The following is a 25,464-nucleotide window of genomic DNA, read 5'->3' as shown; positions in this document are numbered from 1 at the left end:
GTAGAGAACACCTTGAATACCAACACCGGAAGGGTTCGCATCGTTATCGTGTGTGTGTCTGTGTGTGTGTGTGTGTGTGTGTCTCCCTGCACATCTGTATGCATGTGCATACAGAGAGGGGTGGGGCGGGGTATGACGGAGAGTGGGGATTGAGAGAGAGTGTGTGCATTTGAGTGTGACAGGAGGGTATTACGACTGCGTGCATACGTGCGCGCGCGCGCGTGCGTGCGTGCGTGTGTGTGTGTTCTATGGACGCCGTCTGAGGTTAATGAATATTGACAGTGAGTTATCTCTTCTGGCAGGGTCGCAGGTGGGTTCGACGGAGCAGATTGGACACGCCGGCGAGAAGAGAAGCAAAAAAATAAAATAATAAGTGCGTACGCCCGCACGCAGAGTTCAAATCCCCCTCCTTCTGTTATTCAAGCGAGTCCTCGAGCAAGGCAGCAACCAGCAGTCGCAAATCGCCCCGGCACTTTACCCTGCCGAGATAACGGCCGCCGCCTTCGACCACGGCGGTGTGGATGCTAGAGGCCTCCCATCGTACCGGCAACGCTCCGCACTCCAATCGCAGGGCAGCGGAGAGGTAAACGACGAGAGGGGGATGAAAACAGGGTGATGGGGAGAGGACAGGAGGGAGAGGAGGAGACAAAGGAGGCGAGTGGGAAGGGAGCACGGGAAGGTGTTTTCACTGGAGAGCTACTTAAAAAAAATTTTTAAAAAGATTTGTTCAACAGCTGAGGCACAGACCCACGTGAAGGTTTTATTTCGGGGCTCTCAATGAGTGTTCGGGGAGCGCTGATCGATTAGTGCAGCCCGACCCTGTGGCACTGCCCAGTCATCTCACACACACACACACACAGAAGTCCCCGTCGGCTTTCTCATCCTCTGCCTGCACGGCTGAGTCGGCTACAACGTGGTGTAAATGATGCATAAATGTGTTTGCGAGGGGAAGAAGAACGAAATAAAAAAATTAAAAACAGGCGAATAAAACAAAACACCTTGCAAGGTCAGATGTGCGCTTCCCGCAGCATTCCTCAAAACATCCCACCGAGACGGATATCTTCACTCGGCCCGGAGGAACGTCGGCAGCGTTTCCCTTTCAACTTTCGCGAGTGTCCGTTTACGACCGCGTGCTTTTCGGGAAGCATCAGATATCGGCGAGCCTGGAGGTTAGACAGACGCGCGGCGCCGCCGGAGATGCTTTGATGCCGTTATATGAAACCGGATCATATATTACAACTGGAAACTGAAGCCCACGTATCCCGGCTTCCGGCCCAAAATGTGACGCATTCGAGCGCCCCCCTTTCGTCCCCGACGAAAACCCTCTATGCGTGTTAAAACTCTTCTCTACTGCCAGACAGCAATAAATCAATAAGAAATAAATAAAATGACGGTTAAAAAAAAAATAGATAAAAACCTCTGTTCGAGCCTTCCATTGGGCGCAGGTGACATTATTGGATGGCTTCCCTACACACCCGCCTGCACCTTGCCGGTGCGTCCACGAGGCGGAGACTCCCGATACTCACAGACTAGAGCGACGCCCAATACCACTTATTAATATTACTCCGAATATCAGAACGTACTGCGGCGCCACAGCCATGCGTGTCGTGTACGTTCATCATGACGTGTTGGCCGTGTTCTTACATGTGATATGTCGTCATATAAACAAAGTGATGTGTGTGTGTGTGTCCACGTACCTTTTTGAAGAGCAAGGAGTCTTCCATGTGCTCGCTGTAGACCGAGTTGAGCCGGTACTGGTTCTCGGTGGTGATGTCGATCTGGTAGCCGGTCAGGACGTAGCACACGGTGCGGAACTCCTGGATTTTCCTCTGAAACACCTCCTTCAGCCGCTGGTTCCTGAGCTCGGAGCTCCCCATCTGCTTACGCAAATCTGAAACACACACACACACATATGGGAGAATACAGTCAGACACTCACTGTATTGTTCATAACATCACTGCCCATGTACATGATTATCACCCATCCCCCCCCTCTCCCACCCCCCTCAGATTTGCAACACGTGCGAGACTTCTTCTCCACGGAGGCGCACACTCGACCCCCGGAGCTAATGCTCTCCATCGAACACACACAAACACACACACACACTCACACACACACTCCTCGAGGCGCTCCATCTGCTCACTCCGGGCTCAACTCGACACTGTCACACTAAAGCAGTCAGCTGCGCCTCCGAAAAACCCAGGAGCAGAGAAGATCCGCGGAGAGGAGGAGCAGGACGGCGGCGGCGAGGCTCGACTGTAATTTGCACCCCGGGAAAAAAATATAACGACTTTAATTGGAAGACTTGATTTCAGACGGAAGTAACTTTAGTGATGAGGATATCCACACATTACAGTTTCTAAAGCCACCGGCAGGGTTCATCAACGGTGAACATCATTTGAGTGCTATTTTCTGTCGTTCCAGAAATCGGAGGTAAACAAAGTGCTCGGAAAGAGAAAAAAAAGTCGGCGAGCAATTTCTTCAATCATGTTTTCCGCTGGTTACAAAACGCTGCTGTATGTTGGCTTTTTTTTCTTTTCTGCCAAAGTGATAGAAAAGATTAAGTACTAATGCAAGAGCATGTAAGAACAGGGGGGGGGGTGCACCGGGGGCGGGGGAAAGGGTGAAAAACAGGCTGATAAAAGGCTCACTTATTAAACACTAAAGCTTTTAAAATGGGAATTTATTTAGAGCAGCACACAACAAAAAGTCAACAATTATCTTGTGCCATGACAAATATATACGTCTCAAAGCTCCTGCAGGAGGCCGGGCGTCTTCATGTATTCTCTTCCTGCATCTCACCTCTTATATTTTAGTGCGTCATCATCAAACACGTGAACGGCGACAAAGTATAAACTCAAGAGTCCGTCTGTGAGCCCGGCTGTCTCCCGGGCTCCTCTCGAGAGTCAGTCAGCGCCGTTCAATAACGCTTCAGGACTTCGGCGTCGTGACAGAGCTGTCCCGTTGGAAAGCGATCAAACGGCCCCGAATACGGCTGTAAAATCTCGAGTGACGGCAGGAAGTACACGCTGTTTAAAATTGTAAACATGCAGAAAAATGCGGACACAAACGCTGTGAAATGAACACATTACTAAACACATTATTAAACACACACAAACACGCGTTCTAGTTCAAAGCTTCCGGGTGTGAGGATTCTCTCACCAGCTGTGAAGTTGAGAAAAATAGGGATTTCTGACTTTTGCCCTAAATTGGTCTCTGCGGCTTCAGGGCTGTGGGGGGTCTCCTAAAACATGTCAAAAAATTCTGACGCTCAGCTATAATCTCATATATACACAAATTATATCTGAGCCTCTCGCAGAATTTTTTGACATGTTTTTTTATTTATATATATATATATATATTAGGGCTGCAACTAACGATTATTTTGATAATCGATTAATCGGTTGATTATTCTATCGATTAATCGGATAAAAAAACAAAAAAACATTAATTTTCAACCCTTTATTCAAAACAGGGTCCGTACGGTCATGGAAAACCTGGAAAAGTCATGGAATTTTTAAATGAAGCAGAGACGGGGGGGGGGGGGGGGGGGGGTTATAGTGGTAAAGGAAGTGGGAGCTATGGCCTGGACAATGCACTGGTCATAGGGGGAGACCACTTTTCACTATTTCATTCAGTTCTGTGAAGGAAACGACATGAACTTGTTCTTTTAAAAATGTGGATTATTATTTAAGTGAAGCTACATTCACAGATCCTTTCTCTCTCTAAAGGCTAAACAGCCTAAAAAAACAACAACCATAAAACAGGCAAGATAATATTTAAACTCATCGGAGTTTATGTTCCCCGTGTGGGCTGATTGTGCAGTCGTTCATTAAAAATGACATATCCATTAAACATACGACTTGGTCAGCGGCCGTCAGTTTAGCCACTGATGGAAAAGTCGTCCCTCAAGGCGAAATGTTGGGAACCACTTAAGTTCCCGGCAACAGAACAGACCTCTAAATAAAACGTGTTACTGCAGCAACATCTATGTAAAAGCCCTCCAGCTCAAAAGCAACATGTTCAATCATATTTTTCACTTTCCACTGCAGAGGAACCCTCAGGATGCAGCGCGAGAAAAAACCACCGCTCACAACGTAAAGGTAAGAATACTACCTCACAACAACCGCTTCATTCACTGGTTGAATAATAACACTTTAAAGGGTATTCTAGTGCAAATATTAGACAAATTAAAGAATAAATCCTGTTGCTTTAATTGTTTAAAATCTCAATAGTAGAGCATACTCTGAGGTCACTGGCAGCAGTTACACACAAACATCGCAGTCTATTTAAATTTTTTTGGGTCACATTTAAAAATCTCCTCTCGACTTCTTTAAAATGTAAATGCACATTTCATTAGTGCATTTATTTTGCTCACAACAGAGCCATTTAAAAAACTTTTAAGAGCTACCGTTTGAGAATATAGGGAAAATAAGACATCAATTACTAATTTCGAGTGATATAAAAAATTATCCAACTGACTTAAACCTCCACAATTCATTGCAGCACGTTTTAAGGGATCTCTGTTATTTAGAAGTGATAATAGCTTTTAAAAAGTCTGTTTGATATCTCTAATTTCTTAATTGCACAAGTGACTTTCATGGTGAGATTCTACAGGGTTTATAACTAATGTCTCGTCACATGGAATATATGAAATAATACTTTATATTATAAGAAGTCTGTGCAAATCGCAAAGTGAATAAATGTCATGTCGTTATCTTTGATTCCCTTTCAGACGTCCCTTTGCTTTGACCCCGGTGCGGCGATAAGAACAGATATCTCACATTAAGTCTGGATTATGAGCTGGAAGTTAAATGGAGCACCGCGGTGAGAAACTCCATTATCATTTTGGGAGAACAATGGGGCCCGGAGGACGCCGCACAATTGACAGAAAAGATGAGAGTGCAAATGAAAAAGTGAAAAAAACACAGGGTGGGAAGTTGTAAAGCGAGAGGAGAGGAGTTGGAGTCGGGGCGAGGCGACAGAAGACGAGTGGATATCTGCGCCAGAGCAGAGAAGAAGAATTAGCCAACAGACATCCGCCGCCGCCGCGCCGCCCTGAACTCCAATTAAATATTTAACCCCGTCATAACGACGCCTCCCCCGTCCACACGCACACCTCAGAGGACCAGGGCGTGTCCATTCGAGGGGCCTTGAAGAGCAGCGGAGCGGCTCCCTTGTGGTGGCGGTCTCCGCCAGTAGAGGGCGTCGGAGTTTTTTTTTAGTTTAGTTTAATTTATTTCGATCAGCAATAATATACAAAAATCTAAATTTCAACAAAAGAAGAAAGTGGCTAACCGAAAGGGTCGAGGCTGAAGCTATCAAGCTTATAAGTGCCCTAACCTATGATTTCACGAAAAAACTTATTTCAGAGAACCATATACATATACCTATATATATATACACATACACACACCCATATATACATACACATACATAAATACACACACATACACCACACACACACACATAAATACACACACATAGATATTTACATAAGACGAACCAAAAAAAAGTTAGTTTTTTCCCCACTAACTTCATGTTACGATGTCCTCTGACCCGTATTGACCTCAACCACCTTGCTAGATCAAATAAGCGTTCGAATATTAACGAACTGTTCAAATGTGACACGTATGAATGCAGCGGTTTCTATTGAGCATCGAATAACTTTGAAGTACCCAATTACCGTACTTCACACTCGCTGCGGCCCACATTAATGCAGTCGGTGTCGGCCGTGATTACCGTAGCATTGAAAATGCGGAAGGTTATGTTTTGATCGCCGTGTATTTGTGTGCGTGCGTGTTATTCGCATAAGTCAAAAAGTATTAAACCGAATCGCATGAAATTTGGTGGGATGATTGGTTATTATCCGGGAACAATTTGATTCGATTTTGGGATCGATCGGGTCAAAGGTCAAGGTCAAGAAAAGGTCAAAATCTTCTTTTTACCATAGCGCGGTCAATTTATATCCAATTGGCATGCAACTGATGCCAACATGTTTATAATTTGATGCCCAATCTTGTGATATGCGAAGGTATGCGCTCTACCGAGTGCCCGTTCTAGTTTATTAAATGTTTACTGTGACCCTGCTCTGATTTTAGGCCTTTTTCAGCTGGCTCCTCCCCTTCCCGCGCTAGTTTGGAAGGACGCCACGGCTGCAGCCCGCGACGACTGCGAGCGACTGAAGAAGTGCAAACAGACCAGAGTGTGTTTGTCCCGCTGCAGCAGAAGGAAGACGAGCCAGATCGTTCCTTAAGCCGACGCGGAGCCGAGGGGAAAGGTCGCGCCCTAATTTTAGCTGCGTCGCGTTGTCACGATGCCAGTTATCACTTCGATACTTGCCAAAACTATCTGGATACTGAAGCGATACCTCGGCAAAAAAAAAAAGCCTCAAACATCAGGAGAAGTGATGGAATCATAACCGACAGAAGATGGAACTTCAAATTCCTCTATTTCTTTTTCCGTGAATCTTAAAAATAGGACGTGTGTGTAATTTCAAGGCGGCGGCGGAGGGAGCGAAAAGAAGCCGTTAAAAACCACAGGAGTGAATCGATGCGCCGCGCTGTGCGAATGCATTTTAAATACCCAACCAGCGGTGGAGAAACTCTTAAATCTGGCTCGGCGACGCGTTCAAATCTCTCCGCCTCGACGCGCTGCTCACGGCGGGTTGAATCCTCGCAGAGATAAGTTCAGTCTGGCTCACCGGGGCCTGGAGCGGACACTCTGGTGACGGTCATAGGAAGTGACCGAGTCAGATTTGAGTGTGTATATGTGCGTCCGTGCCGTTGGCCTCACCCAGAACCTCCTTGGACGGCGGCAGGACGAGGCCGGCGGCGGCGGCGTCCTGCGTGTGGGCCGCGGCGCCTCCGCCCTGCAGCGAGCGCACCAGCTCCCGGAGAAGCGCCACCTCCTCCCGGAGAGCGTCGACGTCCTGCTGCCGCTGTTGCTTGGCGACCGCGGTGGGGTTCATTTTGAAGTGGAGGACTCGGGTGGTGACGGGGTCGTAGTCTCCCTGAGAGACGGAGAGACGGACCACAGTTAGGTGCTAAGCTTTCCCTCCAGATGTCTCTGAAGAGTGGAATACTTTATTCTCAAAACTGCGGACGTCTGAAGATTTATGATCTATGAGAGTAGACGTGACACACTATGGATTGGGATTATATAAAAAACAAGTACAACAACTATTTAAAGAGCAGGGTACACAAGCGAATCCTCGTAAAGTCAAATGAAGTATTAAGTGGATGGAAGTCGTTAGTTCTGACTTTGAAAAGAGCTTCACATTCCTCCCCTGCTCTTTGAGGGGAATACTGACAATTTGCGTCGTGCAGCAGAGCACATCCTGCGGCAGCAGTCGGCTGTTTCAACTATTTTCTCTTTAAGTGCCAGGATGTCAACGTTCCCTCCATGGCAGGAAACTCAGACCGGGTCTAAATCCCGTGCGTCGACAAAAGTGTTTTTTAAACGGCTTCTTTCCCCATTTCGGGGTTCGAGCTTCACCGCGGACGGATCGGGCCGTGACTTTGTTATTTAAATGCACAATTATTTAATTGATTTTGTGCAAAAAATGTGAGGAAATAGTCCGAGAAATGACGCTCGCTGTTCCTCAAAGTCCCAGAAATGTCTCGTTTTGTTCGACTAACTGTCCAAAACTCCAAAGAAAATCCATTCGCGATGAAACCAAAACAGAGGAGAAAAGTGTCAAATGCCTCGCGTTGCTGAACGCAGAGAGCGGAGCACGGACGCGACGGGAACAAATAAACTAAATACGTCGGCTGGAACCGACGCCGCTCGTTCGGAGTCGACGTCCGAAACGTCCGGGCTCGGGTTGGAGAGCCGTGCCGAATGAGACTCCCGGAGGAGATCTGAGGTGAAGTGGCTTCCGGGAAATCAAACCGTGCTTCCCGACACAAGGACTGAAGAAGACTCGTACAATTTGAAATATAAAAGCACTCTGTTTGCCATTCACGCTCTTATTTCTTCTTCTTCTTCTGCGCTGGCGGATGGAGTATATATGGCCCTTGTGCACATGCTCTCGGTTTCCAACTGGGAGATTGTGGATAGGGAAACTTAAAAACTAGTTTTCTTTCGGGGATGAAAGTTGTTTTTTCGTACTTTAGGTCACTATAAATCTGATCTTTCCGGATTATGGGACAAAACTGCGACCAAAGAAATAAACGCAGGAAGCGTAAAAACATTCTGCACGCTGCACAAAAGGTTATCTTCTCATTCGCACGTTCACTTTTCAGAAGATACAGGAACAAGAGCAGGAGCGCGGACGCCCGGCGCCAAATGTTATCAAAATGTTCCCGGAAATAAGCAAAAGAAAATATTCAGTTACTGAAACCCTGACTTTTTAAGCTCGGCTAAGCATGGATTTATAAGTTTGTGGAAAATTATCTGGAAGACAACAACAAAAAACACTTTAAAAAACACCGTAAACTCACAAACATCTCCACATTTCACACGGCGAAGCATCGATTTATGAAACCGCTTTGTGGCTCATGTTTTTTTTTAAAGCAGGCTTATTTCCAACAAAGATATTAATTTTTTTCCCGTTCGACCCGTGACCGGTCCGCTTTGCCCAGCCTGCCGCGAGCGTCCTCTCTCCGGAGGCCGCGGGCGCCGACGCTGGAGTTATGAGCATCTCGCCGACGGCCCGCTTTATTTCCCAGCGTGCTACTCTGAGCCGCGGCGGCGGAAAAGCCCGGCACGATTTACTGCCCGTGCAAGTAGGATTTAAAGTGCCGTTGTGCTTTAAGCCCAGAAACACACACGGGAAAGTCACATCTAGACATGTATAATAAATAAGTAATTAAAAATACCTGAATCACTGTAGTGAAATTTAATTGATGGCAACGGGAGCGTTTCAGCTCATGTGTCGTTAGAACTTGACCCCGTTATTATAAGTTCAAAATGTAACCGTCAAAACAGACTCGTGGAAAATTGCCTGACCTCCAATGAGAAAACACAGAAGAAGAAGAAAAGCAAAAATGGGCAATGTTTTGTTGTTGTTGTTTCCCCCCAAAAACACATTATTTCCTTCTTTTCTGACTCGATAAGGTCTGGGTAAATGAGAAGAGTCTATCTTAGCTTAATGCCAATAAAAGGAGATGCACACACACACACACACACAATCTCAGCTCTTGATTACTGGCTAAATTAGATTCCATGTGGCCCCCGGGCGACTGCTGCCAAAATAAACTACGGGCGTGCGGGAGAGAGAGGAGGCGACGAGGAGACACACCGAAAAACAATGAGGGTTAGGGCGACCCCGCCTACAGCAGGAGACGCAGCGCGGGAACAAAAGATAAATGCCTCTCACGTTTCGAAATAACGCTTTAAAAAAAAGAAAAAGAAAGGGGGAGACAGGAGTTTCTCCAAAATGAGAACATGTGTATTTATGTCTGCAGACTGACCTGGGTCTCCGGGAACCGGTTCTCTCTTTAGGTGTTTTTAAAAATAGATTGAAAGAATTGGAGGGAAATTCATCTAGTTGTAAATGTTTTCTATGAAGGAGGTATGTGCTCCTGTGTAAGCTGGGTTGTGTTGACTTGAGTCTTAGTTTTGGTTTTATTTCATGCTGTGATTTTGTTTTTCGTTTTTTTAATTATATTGTCTGTCACTGTTTTATGTTATATTGTCTGAAACTTTGCGTGACGTGCTACTGCTACCGTCTTGGCCAGGACACTTGTAAAGGAGATTATAATCTCAATGAGGCATTTATTGGTTAAATAAATTTAAAATTAAAATAGAATAAATGTCACAACATTTTCAACTGGACTAAACACACACACACACAGCCAGATAAAGTCAATGCTTAATTGCTTCCTGCGCAAATCATTTGAGGTTCTACATCTGTGAACGTGGGGGAGGGGAGAAGGGGAGGGGGGATTTCAAGGATCTCTGTGTATGGGTGTGTTTGTGATAAACAGCCAGAGACAAAATAGAAGAGAGAGAGAGACAGATAGTGAGAGACAGATATGTAGATGAGAGCCGTAAACACGCGGCACAAAAAAAACAGAAGTCAAGTCCTCCAAACGGCAGCCCACAGCGACGCGCTGTCAAAGAGAGACAAACTCAGACGAGCGTACTTCCTTGAAATTAAGCCAAGCGGAAGAAAATTAAGAATGAGTTGGCCGTGGAATTCACACTTTTTTCTGGCTTGCCTGGACCGAGCCGCGGGGCGACGTTTTAATTGACTGCTCAACAGCAATAACAAAAGGAAATGCATCTCTCTCTGGCATTGAAGCGCATCGCTTTCAGAGCGAGCCGAGCAGGAGCGTAATCTGTTTTTAATTGGTTGAACTCTCCTCGTGTATCACGATAAAGTGAGAAAATGGAGAGAAAGTGCATCTCTTCCCGTCTTCGTTCATTTTACCTTTTCCGAGAGGCGAAAGAAAAAGGAAAATCGGGTGATTGAGTGTCATCCGGTGAAATAGCAAATGTTAAATCTGAAAGTACAAATGGGCACACTCATTTATAAAATGCAGGCAAGTATCATTACCTTTCACTTTTACATGCGAGTCGGCGTTAAAAAAAAAAGGGGAAAAAAAGAGAAAGCGTTGCACCGCGTATTTATAAATCATAATTTGGTTCTTCGCCGCAGCATCAGAAAAAACGCCAAATTGCCTGAGCTTCAAATTAGATGTTAGCAAACTGCTTCATATTACAGACGGCCTATTTTATGTGTGTGTGTGTATTTACATGCATATATTCAGGCTGCTCTTCCACAGTATTTACAGTGCAGGAAGGTGGAGAGACGTTCTCAGTGCCCAGGGCGACATATCTCTTATTCATGGAACAATAACAACGCATCTAATACCAGGAAGCACAGTCTATTATATATATATATATACATATACATACATACATACATTTATACATATACACATATACATACATATATACACACACATATATACATACATTTATATATATATATAAAGAGGCAGTGAGAGAGAGATGGCAGAAGAGCATGAGATGACAAGAAAGAGAGGGAGAGTGTACGAGGGACGTGTAGAGGGAGGGGGGATCAAAGTCCAGGGAACAATGTCTGTTTTTACCACCGCTGAATAAATCGCTCTGAAAGAACCACTTATTACTAAATACTGCAGCGACCACGGGGGTCACCGATGGAACAGGTGACATTACTCCTCTGCTCACACGCCATCAGTGCATCAGACAAACAACAGAAAGGAAAAAGGCTCGACTGTAAACCCGGTGAACTGACGGAGTGAGAGGTGGAATTGGAAAGACACACTTCTTTCTGTTGAGGCACATCATTAAAAACCCATCGGGGGCCCCTCTCCTTTACAAATGAACTGAACGGGGCCAAAGTATTCAGCTCGCTGGTGTTCAGATGTTGTTGTTGTTGTTGCATTACAACTATTTGATGTCAGAGAGCCACACAAAATAGTCACATTTGGTGAAGTGAAATGAAAAAGTGAATGTCTTAACGCTCATGACCGACCAGCGGCGCGCAATAATTCCGATGTCGATGAGAAGATGAGCCGACACCTCTTTTGATTTATGACCTTAGTAAACATGAGTTTATGGCCTCAATGTTCATTTAGTAAATGATGTGTTTTGCCGACGGCCGTAATCCAATAATCCGAGATGGCGACAGCCGAATCGAAACGGCAGTCCACAAAAAAAGTCTACGAAATCCATTTAATAACAGGTTGTTTTGCAACAAAAGCGTCAAAAATCAAAAGGGCAGTAAATGCTTCTCGTGGGGAGAGCGGTCGACCCGTAACCACGAGGTCCCCGGTTCGATTCCCCGCTCTCCCCATAGCTGCATGTCAAAGCGTCCTTGAGCAAGGCACTGACCCCCCCGATGCTTCCCACGGGGATAAAATAAAAAAGTGTCCATTTCTTTCTTTTCTATTTTATAAATAATGATTGGGAGTTTTTTTTCTACTCTGCCGCCTCGATGTCCATATCACCCCGAGATAAAAACCAGGCCCGGACCCCCTCATGTTCTGGGTACGGCCTTCCTCTTGTTTCGTTCCATGCACGTTTGAAATGTGACCCTTTTTTGTAATCGATTAGTAAAAAATGACTTTTTCTAACATTACTTTCGTTATTAAACCTAGAGGCAACATATGGTCTTCACGGATCTCTTGAAATAATCCTATTCGAATTATTGAGTTGTAAACAAACTGCATTTGACGTAAATCTAATCAAAACCCCTCCTAGGATTGTACGTAAAGATTTGTTATAAAAATGAACGTGAATATCGTCATCCGTCTCCAGACATAGACGGTCCACTTCATATCGGATCACGGCTGCTTGACCACAGTGAGATTGTCAATAAGAGAACAATCACCGCGAGCAGGAATCCCACTGTGGTGGGGGGGTTTTGCGCTATGTGCCGGGTGTGAACGTGGAGCAGCTGCTAAGCAGGTATGGCACCTCCGTCCCCACGGCGACGAGGAACCCGTGGAGGGGGGGGGGGCTGGGTGGAGGCAACACTCCGCTGGGTTGTCCTGCATGAGGCAACGTTTGAGGATGACGAGCGAGCTGCAGCACAGATGTCTCCGGTAGAAATTAAAAAGAAATATTGAAGCGAAGAGTGACGATGGATGTGCAACAGCAGCCAGTGAACACGGAGAAAGTCCTCCTCCTCCTCCTCCTCCTCCTCCTCCTCCTCCTCCTCCTCCTCCTCCTCCTCCTCCTCCTCCTCCTCCTCCTCCTCCTCCTCCTCCTCCTCCTCCTCCTCCTCCTCCTCCTCCTCCTCCTCCTCCTCCTCCTCCTCCTCCTCCTCCTCCTCCTCCTCCTCCTCCTCCTCCTCCTCCTCCTCCTCCTCCTCCTCCTCCTCCTCCTCCTCCTCCTCCTCCTCTAAACATCCCCACTGTGTAAAAAGCCTGAAGGTGAATTTCCGATTCCCGTGACGTAAACCTAGTCACCGGGTCAGTCGCACTTGGCAGGGCATGAATATCTCCATTTTGCTCAGCAAAGAGATCTTAAAAGGCAGCAGCCGCATGTCTGTCTACGTCCTCGGGGTCCACAGATCAATCACTCAGTCCCCAGAAGTAGGAAAAGGCCTGGGGACAGATTTTCCTGTCCGCCTTTTACAAAAGAGTCAAAGAGTGGACGCTGGACTGAAAGGGGGAGTTGAAGAGCTCTTCATGCCATGTAGTATTACACCAGAGCTGCTGGACAGACTCTGCCCCCGAGGAGGAACTGGAGTGTGCAATATGTCATCCTCTCTTCTTCATCAAACTCCGGTCACATTGAAGCATCTCATCTCACCTGAATGAAGCAAGTTTTGGGAGTGACCTTTGCGTCTTTTTGTTGTTGCTGCGCCATCCGTTGGGCAGATGGCTTTTCTATGTTTTGATTCCTAAAGACTTGAGACATTAATGTCGGGTCAAGAAACCAACGATTATGGCCACACATTGTTGTAAAAAAGGCACATTTTCCTATCTTTTCTCCCCTTTGGAAGTCTCGCTATAGAAGCAAAAGCAACGCTTCGTTCCGTGGAATGAAATCTATGATCCCCATAAAGCAAAACTTTGCACGTCCGAGTGGGGGGCCAGCGTGACGTACATTTTGTCATCAGAGGGCACGAGCGCCGGGTTCTGTGCGGACGTCTGCGTACCGGCAATCTGTCGCGCCCGCACGGGCCTCCGCGGCGCCGGCAGCGGTCCGTGTACCCGTCCGTCTCCTCCGTCATTACTTCCATTTCACTCTCAAATTGCATCTTACGCTGAGCAGGCGGAACGGCAGGAGGATGTGGGGTGTGTGTGTGTGTGTGTGTGGGGGGAATGAGGTACTCCTTTCCTGACGTCTCAAAATCACTTCTCCTGATTTACTGGGTAAGAACGGAGCGGCGCTGATATCATCTCTTTGGCTCAAAAAAAAAAAGTCTGACGGCTGTTTGCAATTTCGTACAGGAAAAACGTCAAGATTGTTTCTTACTGCCGGTGCACACAACGCCCCGCATGCCAGCGCCGTGACGGGTGATGGAGAGACACGCCGTCTGGTGGGAACTAAGCTCAGTCAACGGCGTGGCAGTTGTTACGGAGTTTCGAACACTGGGGAAAAGCGTCAAACGCCATTGTGGGAAGGCTCTCAAAAGTTGAGACAAATTGAAAAATAAGGCTGGAACAAGGGAAGGCTGCTGCAATGTGGGACACTTGGAGCAACACCTGATGGAGGAGACGCCTCCTCCTTGCCCTTCAGCCACCAATCATCATCAATCTGAGCTCCGCTGTCCACAGGATGCAACAGCCTCATTAATTTAAGGATCCGGCGGGCCGCTTGAGGGCATTGGCACGTCGCCCGTCTTTGAAAATATGTGGAACAATAGCGTGTTCCACATATTTGTGAAGTGAAGTGAAATAGAGTAAGGGACAAGGATTCCCAAAGGAAATGAGTTATGAATATGCTAAGTGCTGTCACGAGGACCTGTTGCATTAATGGAGTACGAATTATTGTTTTCCGTGGTGTGTCAGCTGCTGGCAATTACCGGGTGTGTCCACCTGCCAAACATTACGAGACGTCTTGGCAACACACTTGCCACGTTGCCATAAAAATACATATTCAGGATTAACTATATTTGTAGCCCTGCGACTAGAGGGAAACGGCTCAAATGCAGCCTCGAGGTCGTATGCAGTGAATAGATTTCCCCATATATATATATACACATTTCCTAAACTGCTTTCATGATTTCAGCTTTGATTAAACCTTTAAATAGGTAACTGACATTAAAATGTAAACCTCCAACAGCTTAAAAATATATATATAAATATATACAGGACTGTCTCAGAAAATTAGAATATTGTGATAAAGTTCTTTATTTTCTGTAATGCAATTAAAAACAAAATGTCATGCATTCTGGATTCATTACAAATCAACTGAAATATTGCAAGCCTTTTATTCTTTTAATATTGCTGATTAGGGCTTACAGCTTAAGAAAACTCTAAAATCCTATCTCATAAAATTTTAATATTTCCTCAGACCAAGTAAAAAAAAAATTTATAACAGCTGAGTGTTTGTCAAGGCTCAGGAAACCCTTGCAGGTGTTTCGAGTTAATTAGACAATTCAAGTGATTTGTTTAATACCCTACTAGTATACTTTTTCATGATATTCTAATATTTAGAGATAGGATATTTGAGTTTTCTTAAGCTGTAAGCCATAATCAGCAATATTAAAAGAATAAAAGGCTTGCAATATTTCAGTTGATTTGTAATGAATCCAGAATGCATGACATTTTTGTTTTTTGAATTGCATTACAGAAAATAAAGAACTTCATCACAATATTCTAATTTTCTGAGACAGTCCTGTATATGACATTAAAATGTAAACTTGGACTTCCAACAGGTTTTTTTTTTAAATTCCAAATAAAAACAACTTTGTCACGATACAATCTGCTTAAAGATTAATAAAATAAATACCTCATTATACCAGAGGCCATAGGTTTTAAAAATTCCTGCTGTGGTGACGCCTTGTGTCCGTTTTACTTGTAATTTGGCCAAAAGACGTCCTGAGAGACTGAAGGAAAACCGTAACTGGGCGACAAATACAAATAGGAATAGCTTGTTCAGCTAGTATTAGGTCTATTTATCTTTCTATCCGACAATAGACACATCAACATAATTTTGAGTATAATAGGGCAAGTTGATGCAATCTCTTGCAATGGCATCAATTATCTTCGTCTAGACAGCGACGTGACAGCTGGAGCTAAAAGACAAAGTAAAAGTCAAACACCATTTGCAGCGGGGAAACAAAACCGGAGAATAAATCACACAAAATAAATTGGAATAGAATGGTAAAGCTGTTGTAGAAGCCATGATGATGATGATATACAGGATTTCTCCCCAGAAAGTAAGCCGGGTCCAAAGCGCAGAGGAGCCCTCTAAAGCAAGATGAAACGCACACCGAGGAGAGACGATATTGTTCTTCGGAATTAGACTGCGTGTCGAGCGGCTTTCTTTAAGACGGCCACGTCACACATGTTTGGAGCAAACGTCTTTAAAAGCACCCTTTAGAAAAAAAATCCATACGACAATCATCCAGTTCAAAGCTCCGCTGTCACCGTTTTTTTAGCCCAGCGAGCAAGAAGTTATCAGGTGTATATTTCTCTCCCCGCGGCCACAAAACAACAACTAGTGGCACCCAAAGCGTTCTCGTGAAGCCTCCAGGTGGTGGAACTCAAACGGGACCTGATGCGTTTACTCGTCCGTCGTCGATAATGAATGTTCGGGATAAAAAAACAACAACAACAAAGAGAATCTGGTAGTTCTGGAAATAAAAAAAGATGAAAGCGTTGCCGCTCTGCTTCTTCCCCTACATGCGTACTTTAATCTTAATGTTGACATCTCCCCCCCCCCCCACTCATTAGTTTGCGTGACCAACAGCCGCAACCATACATCAGAGGACCAACAACAACAAAAGAAGAAGAAGAAGAAGACAGCTGCCTAGAGACACGTGTAATTGAGAGAAAAATACAGTTGAAAGAAAAATGGCACAGATCGGACGACTTGAATGGCGAGATGAATTCTACACTTCCCTAATAAAATAAATATAGGAATATGACTGCTTTAAAAAGATGTTCCCAAAATACACACGTCAAGTCGGAAGGTTCAGACAAGTGGTGAATTGTTGGTACTTTAACGCAGCCTCTGAGGACAGTGACAACGCGAACAATGCAGGACCACTGCACAGTGTGTACACACACACACACACACACACACACACACACACACACACACACACACACACACACACACACACACACACACACACACACACACACACACACACACACACACACACAGAAGATAATATACCCATTTGGCTTTTGTTTTGATTACTTGTATAAATTCATGTTGCATGCTGGAGCTCGTGTCCGGCTATTATAAATAAATAAGAGAGAGAGAGAGCGAGAGAGAGAGCGAGAGAGAGCGAGAGAGAGCGAGAGAGAGCGAGAGAGAGAGAGCGAGAGAGAGAGAGAGCGAGAGAGAGCGAGAGAGAGCGAGAGAGAGAGAGAGAGAGAGGATGCATTTCACCACAACGGGCAGTGAAGAAGACCGGCTGCCTCAAGAAGGCGTCAATCAATTAGATATTCCCGTCATGACGGTTTCATTTCAGGTTTGTAACCACAGGCCGGCGATAGCAAGTGGACCGCTGGCGCCGCGACGCCATCCGTTGGTTTGTGTTTTTTCTACGTGAAACCAGAATTTACTAAAAATGAACATCACGCTGTATTGAAGACGTTAAACGAGCAAATGAGAGCGTAAATGGTCACAATGTTATTTTTTATTTCTGAGGTAATAAATCAAGCGAGAAGTTGGGTCAATGTCTTATAGACTTCTGACATTTTACTTCTGACCTTTTACTGCCTGTGAAGTGATTATAATATAGTAGTAGGAGGAGTGACTTCGAGTTATTACAGATACATCCGACAGCAGTGTCATAATTTCATTTGCCATTGTGCTTAAGGTTACATAATTGTGGCATGAAAATGTTCCACTGCCGTCGCCCTGACGATTGAATCCGATGCATTGGTTGCATCTCTTTCAAATGCTATAAACGTCTATTGTGCAATATACACTTGTAATGCAGATGACTGATATCAGGATGGATGACTGAGCGCGGGTCTCATTACGCTGGTGATCCGAGGGCTTCGACAGTCACACTCGTCAGTGTGATCTCGATATAAAGACGGGGCGGAAAACGACGGGTTATTCAACGACAAACTGACACGTTGATAGGATGAAAAAAAAACACAAAAAACACCGTTGTCAAGTCATTCAAGCGCTCGATTCTCCACCTTTCATGCCTTTTCATTCAGGCATCCATTTCCCCTTTCAAACGCTTCGCCGTTCAGTCACTCATCTCTTCACTCTGTCTGACGTAGAGGTCTCTTTGTGTGCACTAGACCGCGGAGGAGTCATGAAATTACTCCCGAGAACTGACCTGATCCATTGACCGCGCAACCCACACACACCCCCACACACACACCCAATTGCCTTAAAAGTGGTGGTCATGCTTGAGAACACATGAATTTCATTGACCCCGTGGCTAAATGGAACCAACGCGCTTGCCCACACACGTTTTATTAAAGTGCCCTGGGTGGGCTTAGTTTAGAACAGTACGAGTCAGGGGAGTTCGAGGACCTGACTGAGATGAGAAACACACACAGCCAATTTAAAAGGAGATGGGATCGGAGATAACTTAAGGAGTTCATCAAGTAACTTTGCAAGAGGAGAGCAGCTGGATTAGATGCACACAAACATGCGTGTGTGTGTGTGTGTGTGTGTGTGTGTGTGTGTTTGTGTGAGATATGTAAAGGTGGCTGCCAAGAAGGATTAATTTAATTCCAGCCAGTCTAATCCCTTCAACCAAGAAAGCAGGAGAAAAAAATAAATCAGTCACAGGTTCCGCAACTTTTCGATCGGAGACCGCTGAAAACACACACGGGTCCAATTGTGCTTGAAAAACTGTCAGATATGGCGAGTGTGTGTGTGTGTGAGTCAATCTGCACTGTCAAACGGGTTCGGCTGCTGCCCTTGGGGATTTCAAATTGGTTCCTTTGTGCCAGATGGAGTAAATCCATCACATAAAAAATAAAAACTGCTGCCAGGAAGTGGCCTACCTGTAGGTTGTGTCTCTCCAGTCTCATCTCCAGAATGTTGTTCTGCTGCTCCAAATGCTGGCGCTCTGCCTCCAAATCTTCAATTTTCTGTCTATAAAACGCACACACAATTATTATTCTAGCGACTACGCAAATTGATGACTCGGTAAATTATTCCAGTTCTGCACATAGTTAATCCGCCCTTGTATATATATATAGTCATTAGTCACACATGCATTAATCTTTCATGTCTCAGGTGTTGAATTGGTTTCAAAAGGTGTGTGTGTGTGTGTTCCAACTACCTGAGGAAATTGACCTCTTCTGTGGTCGCTAAAGTGTTGCCATCAGAAGCAGAGGCCTGCTGCTTCTTGAGAGACTCCAGCTCGAGCTCCACCTGGGACAGAAGAGGAAGATGAAGATGAAGATGGGCCTGCTGCACTGACATCAGATCACCTTCGTGTGTGTGTGTGTGTGTGTGTGTGTGTCTTGCAGACTCCTTTTTGCTGCAGATACAGCCCGAGGTCTCCAGTGTGCCGTTATCTTTTCAAGACGGGGCTCCAGACAAACAGACGTATCATTTAGACACCATTAGCCCACCGACTCATTTTTCCCATTTCACGATGTCCCCCATCTTGTTCCCAGAGTGCTTTTATTTTTGTTGGGTCCTTCTGCTTCTTGCCTCAATCTCGCTCTCCTCTCTGCAATTAGCCTCGCATTTCCATCTGCACATCCATTTTCCTCTTCTTCAGAGAGCATCTGTCCGTCTCGCAGCACATCCTCCCTCCCGGTCTTTACCCAGACGTACAAGTAATTACTGCTTTACCAGGCAGGTGGATTTCACGCGTCAATATTGATTGCCATGGCTGTGTTGACGTCTCCTCGGCAACAAGGAGCCAGACAAAGACGGGAGATCGGAGAAGAAGAGACAGAATCATGGTGTGTCGGAGCGTTTAGGTTCCGCGTGTCAACTCTCTCCTTTATCCCGGTTATATAACATGTTTTAAAGCAAGTCTACTTTACTGGAACTCTTCAGTAATCAAACCCTAAATTCTGAAAATTATATGAATATATACAGGACTGTCTCAGAAAATTAGAATATTGTGATAAAGTTCTTTATTTTCTGTAATGCAATTAAAAAAACAAAAATGTCATGCATTCTGGATTCATTACAAATCAACTGAAATATTGCAAGCCTTTTATTCTTTTAATATTGCTGATTATGGCTTACAGCTTAAGAAAACTCTAAAATCCTATCTCATAAAATTTTAATATTTCCTCAGACCAAGTAAAAAAAAGATTTATAACAGCTGAGTGTTTGTCAAGGCTCAGGAAACCCTTGCAGGTGTTTCGAGTTAATTAGACAATTCAAGTGATTTGTTTAATACCCTACTAGTATACTTTTTCATGATATTCTAATATTTAGAGATAGGATATTTGAGTTTTCTTAAGCTGTAAGCCATAATCAGCAATAAATCAGAATAAAAGGCTTGCAATATTTCAGTTGATTTGTAATGAATCCAGAATGCATGACATTTGTTTTTTTAATTGCATTACAGAAAATAAAGAACTTCATCACAATATTCTAATTTTCTGAGACAGTCCTGTATATAGAATTAAATCAATAAATATATATATATATATGTATATTATATTAATTTTTGTTCATCTTCTTGTTGGCTTTGATTTCAGAATAAAATTGATAATTTAGATCCAGGGAGACGGTGGGTTTTTTAAAGAAAGTAATTATCGAGCTCCAGACCTCAGTGAGCTGTTTCCAGTATTGGTCGTATGGATCTCGTCGCCTGTCGATTAGTGTCACTTCAAACCTTTTTGTTGTTGCATCCTTGTTTCTTTTGTTGTTGTTGTTTGTAACTGGTGGGGAACGTGTAGAAGCTAATTAGGGTCACCTGGTAAAGAGTGTGGTACAGTGGGAGGGTGCGAGTGAACATGTATGCTTACCGTTTGCAGTTGAATTTTTAAAGTCCCCGTCTCCTCCTGCGCTTTGGTCAGGTGGGCCTAAAAACAACAACGGACAAAACAAAAAGTTGAAGAAAAGTTCAATACAAAACTGGAATTACGGCCTTGCGGTCATAAGTCACGTTGCAGGTAACATCGACCGTGTGCGTGTCCGAAAAGTCTTCATTTCATCACTTTATTTGAAATGTGTGTGGAAGCATTTCTTTAATTTTTTAGAGGTCACAGTGAACTTTGACCACCAAATACCCACCGGTTCATCCTTGATTCCACATGGGTGTCTGTGACCAATTTGGATAATACCTCTTACTGACCGAGGACAATTCCTTCCGGTCACTCCCCTGCACTCCTCTATATACTTAATATTTAACATCTAATTTCACGTCCCTTTAACACACACACTTACAGCACCCTGTTTATAGCACTGTGTGGGTTTGTGCACTTTATTTTATTCCATTGTAAATGTAATGTTTACATTCTTGCACACATGTTGACTGTTTGTTGTTGTTGTCGTTTGTCTAATGTACACTCCAGCCACCAAGTCAAACCCTTTGTGTGTCTAACACACGTAGCAAATAAATGTTTCTGATTCTGATTCTAGACGTTCCTGCGATTGTCGCGTTCACGAAAGTGGGACGGACGCAAGGTCACAGGGACCCTGACCTCCGACCACCAGGTTCTCATCAATTCATCCTTCTTCTTTTCTTTTATAAAGAAACTCCCTCCAGGCCTTTCTGAGATATCACGTTCACAAGAACGGACCAGATGGACAGACAGACGGACACACAACCTAAAAACACAGCGCCTCTAGCCACGGCCGTCCTCAGAGCGGAGCCGTACAAATGGAGAGAAAAAAAAAGGTCTTCCTGGCCTCATCCTGCAGAGATAAAGTCTTGACAGAATCAGAGGCTGAGCGCGGAGCAGAGGCAGCCGCATTCTTTCCAAAAGGGTGAATTACATTACATTTTTAAACAATGACACTTTAGCCTTTTCTCTCATTTTCGTTCTAGTGTTGCCCACAAAGCCCAAAATAAACTCTCCCGCAGCTTCGAGGCGCAGAAGTGAGTGCTGCGTATTGAAATGTGTGTGCGTGTGTGTGTGTGTGTGTACAAGCTTGCACACACACACCTCCATCTCTGTATTGTGGTTCTGGGTCCTCTGCAGCACGTCCTCTGCCTCTCTGAGCCGCTTGCTGAGTTGAGGAGAATACTCGGTGGGCGCCAGCTCGCTGTCATAGGACTCCAGTATGGCACGCATACCATCACGCTCCTGTAACACACACACACACACACACACGTTAAAATATAAAACTACAAAAAGGGAATACTGCAGTACACGGAACACATTTCCATGGCGCCAAGGAGGAAGCGAGTCATGGCTCAGCAGACTGTTTTTGCCTTCAGTCCGTGTCGCAGAGCGAGCGAAATGAGAATATCAAAGCCCTTTGATGTCCTTTCCGATTCGCCTGCGTTGAGTTTGCGTGCCCGTTTGGTGTGTTAATATGGACGGGCAACCGCCTTTGTAAATGAGGAACAAAGTACGAGGCAGCTGCGCCTTTCTCATGCGAGCGGAGCGTCACGGTCGAGCTCGTCCGGGTTCCCTCTCCTCCTGTCATGAATTCAAATCAAAAAAAGACAAACGTCTTTGTAGATGAAGGATAAATAATATATTTTAAATTAAATCTGATGCGCCTCACGGGCAAATGAAGCATGCAATATCATGCTGCCTCATCTCACTTATATGAAGAAATTTAAATACTTAAATGAAAGACGTTTTACTTAAAAACACATCAAACAGGTGCTTCTTTTTCAACGTTCATCAGACTGACGTGCTCCTGACTAGACTTTTATTTATATATATATATATAAATAAAAGATTATATATATATACACAAATCATGTATAGATACATATATATATACGAATTATGTATATATACAAATATATGTATATATATATACACAAATATATATATATATATACACACTAAATTTACATTTGAAGTTTGAGGAGAAAGGAAAAGTTTATATTTCTTTTACCTAATAGTTCATCTGTATATTGTGAAGCAACAATGCCATCTCCCACTGGTTAATCATCTGTGACACTTTAATATACCACTTATTAATTAACTATTTAAGAAATTGCACAATCAATTAAAGGAGTGAAGCGCGTACCCGACAACATTTTTAACTTGCGACAGTAATAAAAAGGATTAGCGCGTTGAATTAATGCGTTGCGTAGCACATCTGCACTGGTTGCCTGGCAACATGAGGAGAGAGAATGAATGTATAAAAAAGGGCATACAGCCCGTTTGGCAATGCTGATTCACCGTCATAGACTGTTATTATTACGCGTATTGAAACTCAGGGAATAAATACCGGCGGTGAGTATTTCAGGTCGTGCATGTGGATTGCAGAGTAGCCCCGTTTTTAACGACTTGAAAGCACCTTGGTATTCCTGGATGTAACCTAATCACGTTAGCTCGTAGGATTGCATCTGAAAAACAAACCGTGATTACACTAATCACATTCGGCTTGGTTTTGCCCCGATGCCAAAACCAAGAGCGCCGTAATCACTTCGGCGAGGACTCAGTCGGGTTCATTGAAAAACACTAGATGTGAAATCATACTTAATTCAACTTTATTAGTTGTGGTGCCCGAAGAAGCCTCGGTCGCCATCCTGCGAGAACCTCGGAAGGCGGCAGAGGAAGAGGAAGAAGAGGAAGAAGACCGGCCGAACAGAAGTCAAAACGGTAGAGGCGTGTTTAGAGGTCAGTGTGTATGTGTGCATGCTGCCAATTCCAACCGGCGAGGCCCTTTGGCTATTTACAGTCTATTTACATGCAATGAAATTCACCCAATCTAAATCAAAAATCTGTCGGCTCCTCCCCGATAAAAACTCTAATTTTAAAAAGCAAACAAAACGGGGCGCTCGGAGGACAGGCCCGATGAAACTACCGTTACCGTCTTCATCATCCGTTTCTTTATATTGCTTTTGGTGTCGACCGGTTTTTATCTCGCGACGGTGCCTCCGGCGGGTCAGCGAGCCCGTCACCGCCCGAAAAGTAGATTTCTAGGAAACATGCGAGCGAGGGGCCGCGGCGGCATTAAAGGGAGTCGTAGCCTTGTGGCGCCGAGGGAAGGATGACGTTTGTTCTCTTCTCCGCTGCCTTAACAACCTGCCGTCGAGACGCGGCCGAGCAGGGCGCTCGATCGCCATCGATCTGGGAGCCAAAGCCTGGCACTGGTGGCGGGAGTGTGTGTGTGTGTGTGTGTGTGTGTGTGTGTGTGGACAGGAGATCTGTAGAGAGCTCAAGCGGTTGGTCGATTAGTCGACTAGTTGATAACAACGTCGTCGATGGACTTGTAGTGCGAGTCCATTCGTTGTAAAATGTGAGGATTTGCAGCCGTCTGTTGTTTTTATTTCCTACTTGGGCAGAAACCAAATTACATTACATCGAATTGCATTTTGCAGACTTACAGTCATACACCGTAGACACAGCTACGGGGAGGTTAAGAGTCTTGCTCACACATCGACGAGGCCGGGCCGTGAGCGGGGAACCGAACCGCCGATCCTCTGATTGCAAAGACGGGCCTGCTGACCTCTGACCCACAGTCTCAAATGCATTCATTCATTCTTTTGTTATTGTACGACGTACAAAAAAAGTCTACGTCTTAAAAATCAAGATGTGAACACGTGGAAAAAGAGGCTACTTTGATTTGGAGAGTAACGATGACAATAGCTTCAGGTGTGTTTGATTATAACACAATAATAAGAGCATCGATTGGTTGCAGCCTTACCAAAGTAATTACGAAAAAACGGAAGAATAAAAGACTAAATATACTTTTGATCGGCTCGGCGATCGTCGGCACAGCAAACACATATTTCACTCCATCGTGTCTGGAAGGTAAACAACGTCCTCTGAAAGCTCGTGAAGGGAAGATGGTAGAATGCGGTTCCTGCCAAATCAATCTTGGGCTGAGTCATATTTTCAGCATAACTGTAGCTGTAAATTATGGTGGTGTCTGAATGTGTGTGTGTGTGTGTGTGTGTGTGTGTGTGTGTGTGTGTACTAACAGACTGTGTATGTTGACCTCGGGAATTACACACAGTGAGAAATCGATACCACGGGGCGGTCTAGTCAGGAACTGCAGAGCGGGTGGAAGCAAGATAGATAGATAAATAGATAGGAGGCACGTGACTTCCATCGACCAATCAGAGTTCAGGAGGGGGGGGGGTAAAGGGCGGATTAGGAATTCAGTGCTGGCCTTGAGATTCGAGGGCCTTCATGATCCCCTCCGTGAACCTATATGTACCCAAACACCATAGAATATGTCTTCCGATTGGTCTTAAATCATACTTTGTGCAAGTATCTGACAATACACCGTTGAGATGTTTAGATCACGAGAACAAATTATACTTTTATCAACAATAAAAGTGAGGATTTTTGAAACATTCGGAAAGAACGCCAACATTGAGAATTTTGAATGACTTCATTGTGATCTTTTCCTTTACACTGCACACGTGTGCTAATCTTATCATTACCTTCGCATTGAAAATGCGGAAGGTTATGTTTTGATCGCCGTGTATTTATTTATTACCTTCGCATTGAAAATGCCGGAAGGTTATGTTTTGATCGTCGTGTATTTATTTATTTGTATGCGTGTTATTCGCAAAAAAGTATTGAACCGAATCGCATGAAATTTGGTGGGATGATTGTTTATTATCCGGGGACCAGTTGATTAGATTTTGGGATTGATCGGGTCAAAGGTCAAGGGTCATGAACAGGTCAAATCTTCTTGAATCACATGGAATTTGGTGGGATGATTGGTTATTATCCAGGGACCATTTGATTAGATTTTGGGATCAATCGGGTCAAAGGTCAAGGTCATGGAAAGGTCAAAATC

The 25,464-nt window shown here is 44.5% G+C and overlaps 1 protein-coding gene across 1 annotated transcript in view; it reads right to left on the bottom strand.

The window, feature by feature from the left end:
- The window catches only part of mad1l1 (mitotic arrest deficient 1 like 1), a 50,088-nt gene that overhangs the window by 13,789 nt on the left and 10,835 nt on the right, over positions 1-25,464 (bottom strand). Inside the window, exons 12-17 of the mRNA XM_056410096.1 lie at positions 21,687-21,827; positions 20,544-20,600; positions 18,887-18,978; positions 18,606-18,696; positions 6,796-7,012; positions 1,698-1,891 (exon numbers count right to left, since the gene is read on the bottom strand). Coding sequence (XP_056266071.1) covers positions 1,698-1,891; positions 6,796-7,012; positions 18,606-18,696; positions 18,887-18,978; positions 20,544-20,600; positions 21,687-21,827 — 792 coding nt within the window. The remainder of the gene's footprint in view (positions 1-1,697; positions 1,892-6,795; positions 7,013-18,605; positions 18,697-18,886; positions 18,979-20,543; positions 20,601-21,686; positions 21,828-25,464) is intronic.

The sequence above is a fragment of the Pseudoliparis swirei genome, chromosome 24, assembly GCF_029220125.1.
Source record: "Pseudoliparis swirei isolate HS2019 ecotype Mariana Trench chromosome 24, NWPU_hadal_v1, whole genome shotgun sequence".
Lineage (NCBI taxonomy): Eukaryota > Metazoa > Chordata > Actinopteri > Perciformes > Liparidae > Pseudoliparis > Pseudoliparis swirei.
The sequence above is the reverse complement of the archived record's forward strand: the minus strand, read 5'-3'. Positions and strand labels throughout refer to the sequence as shown.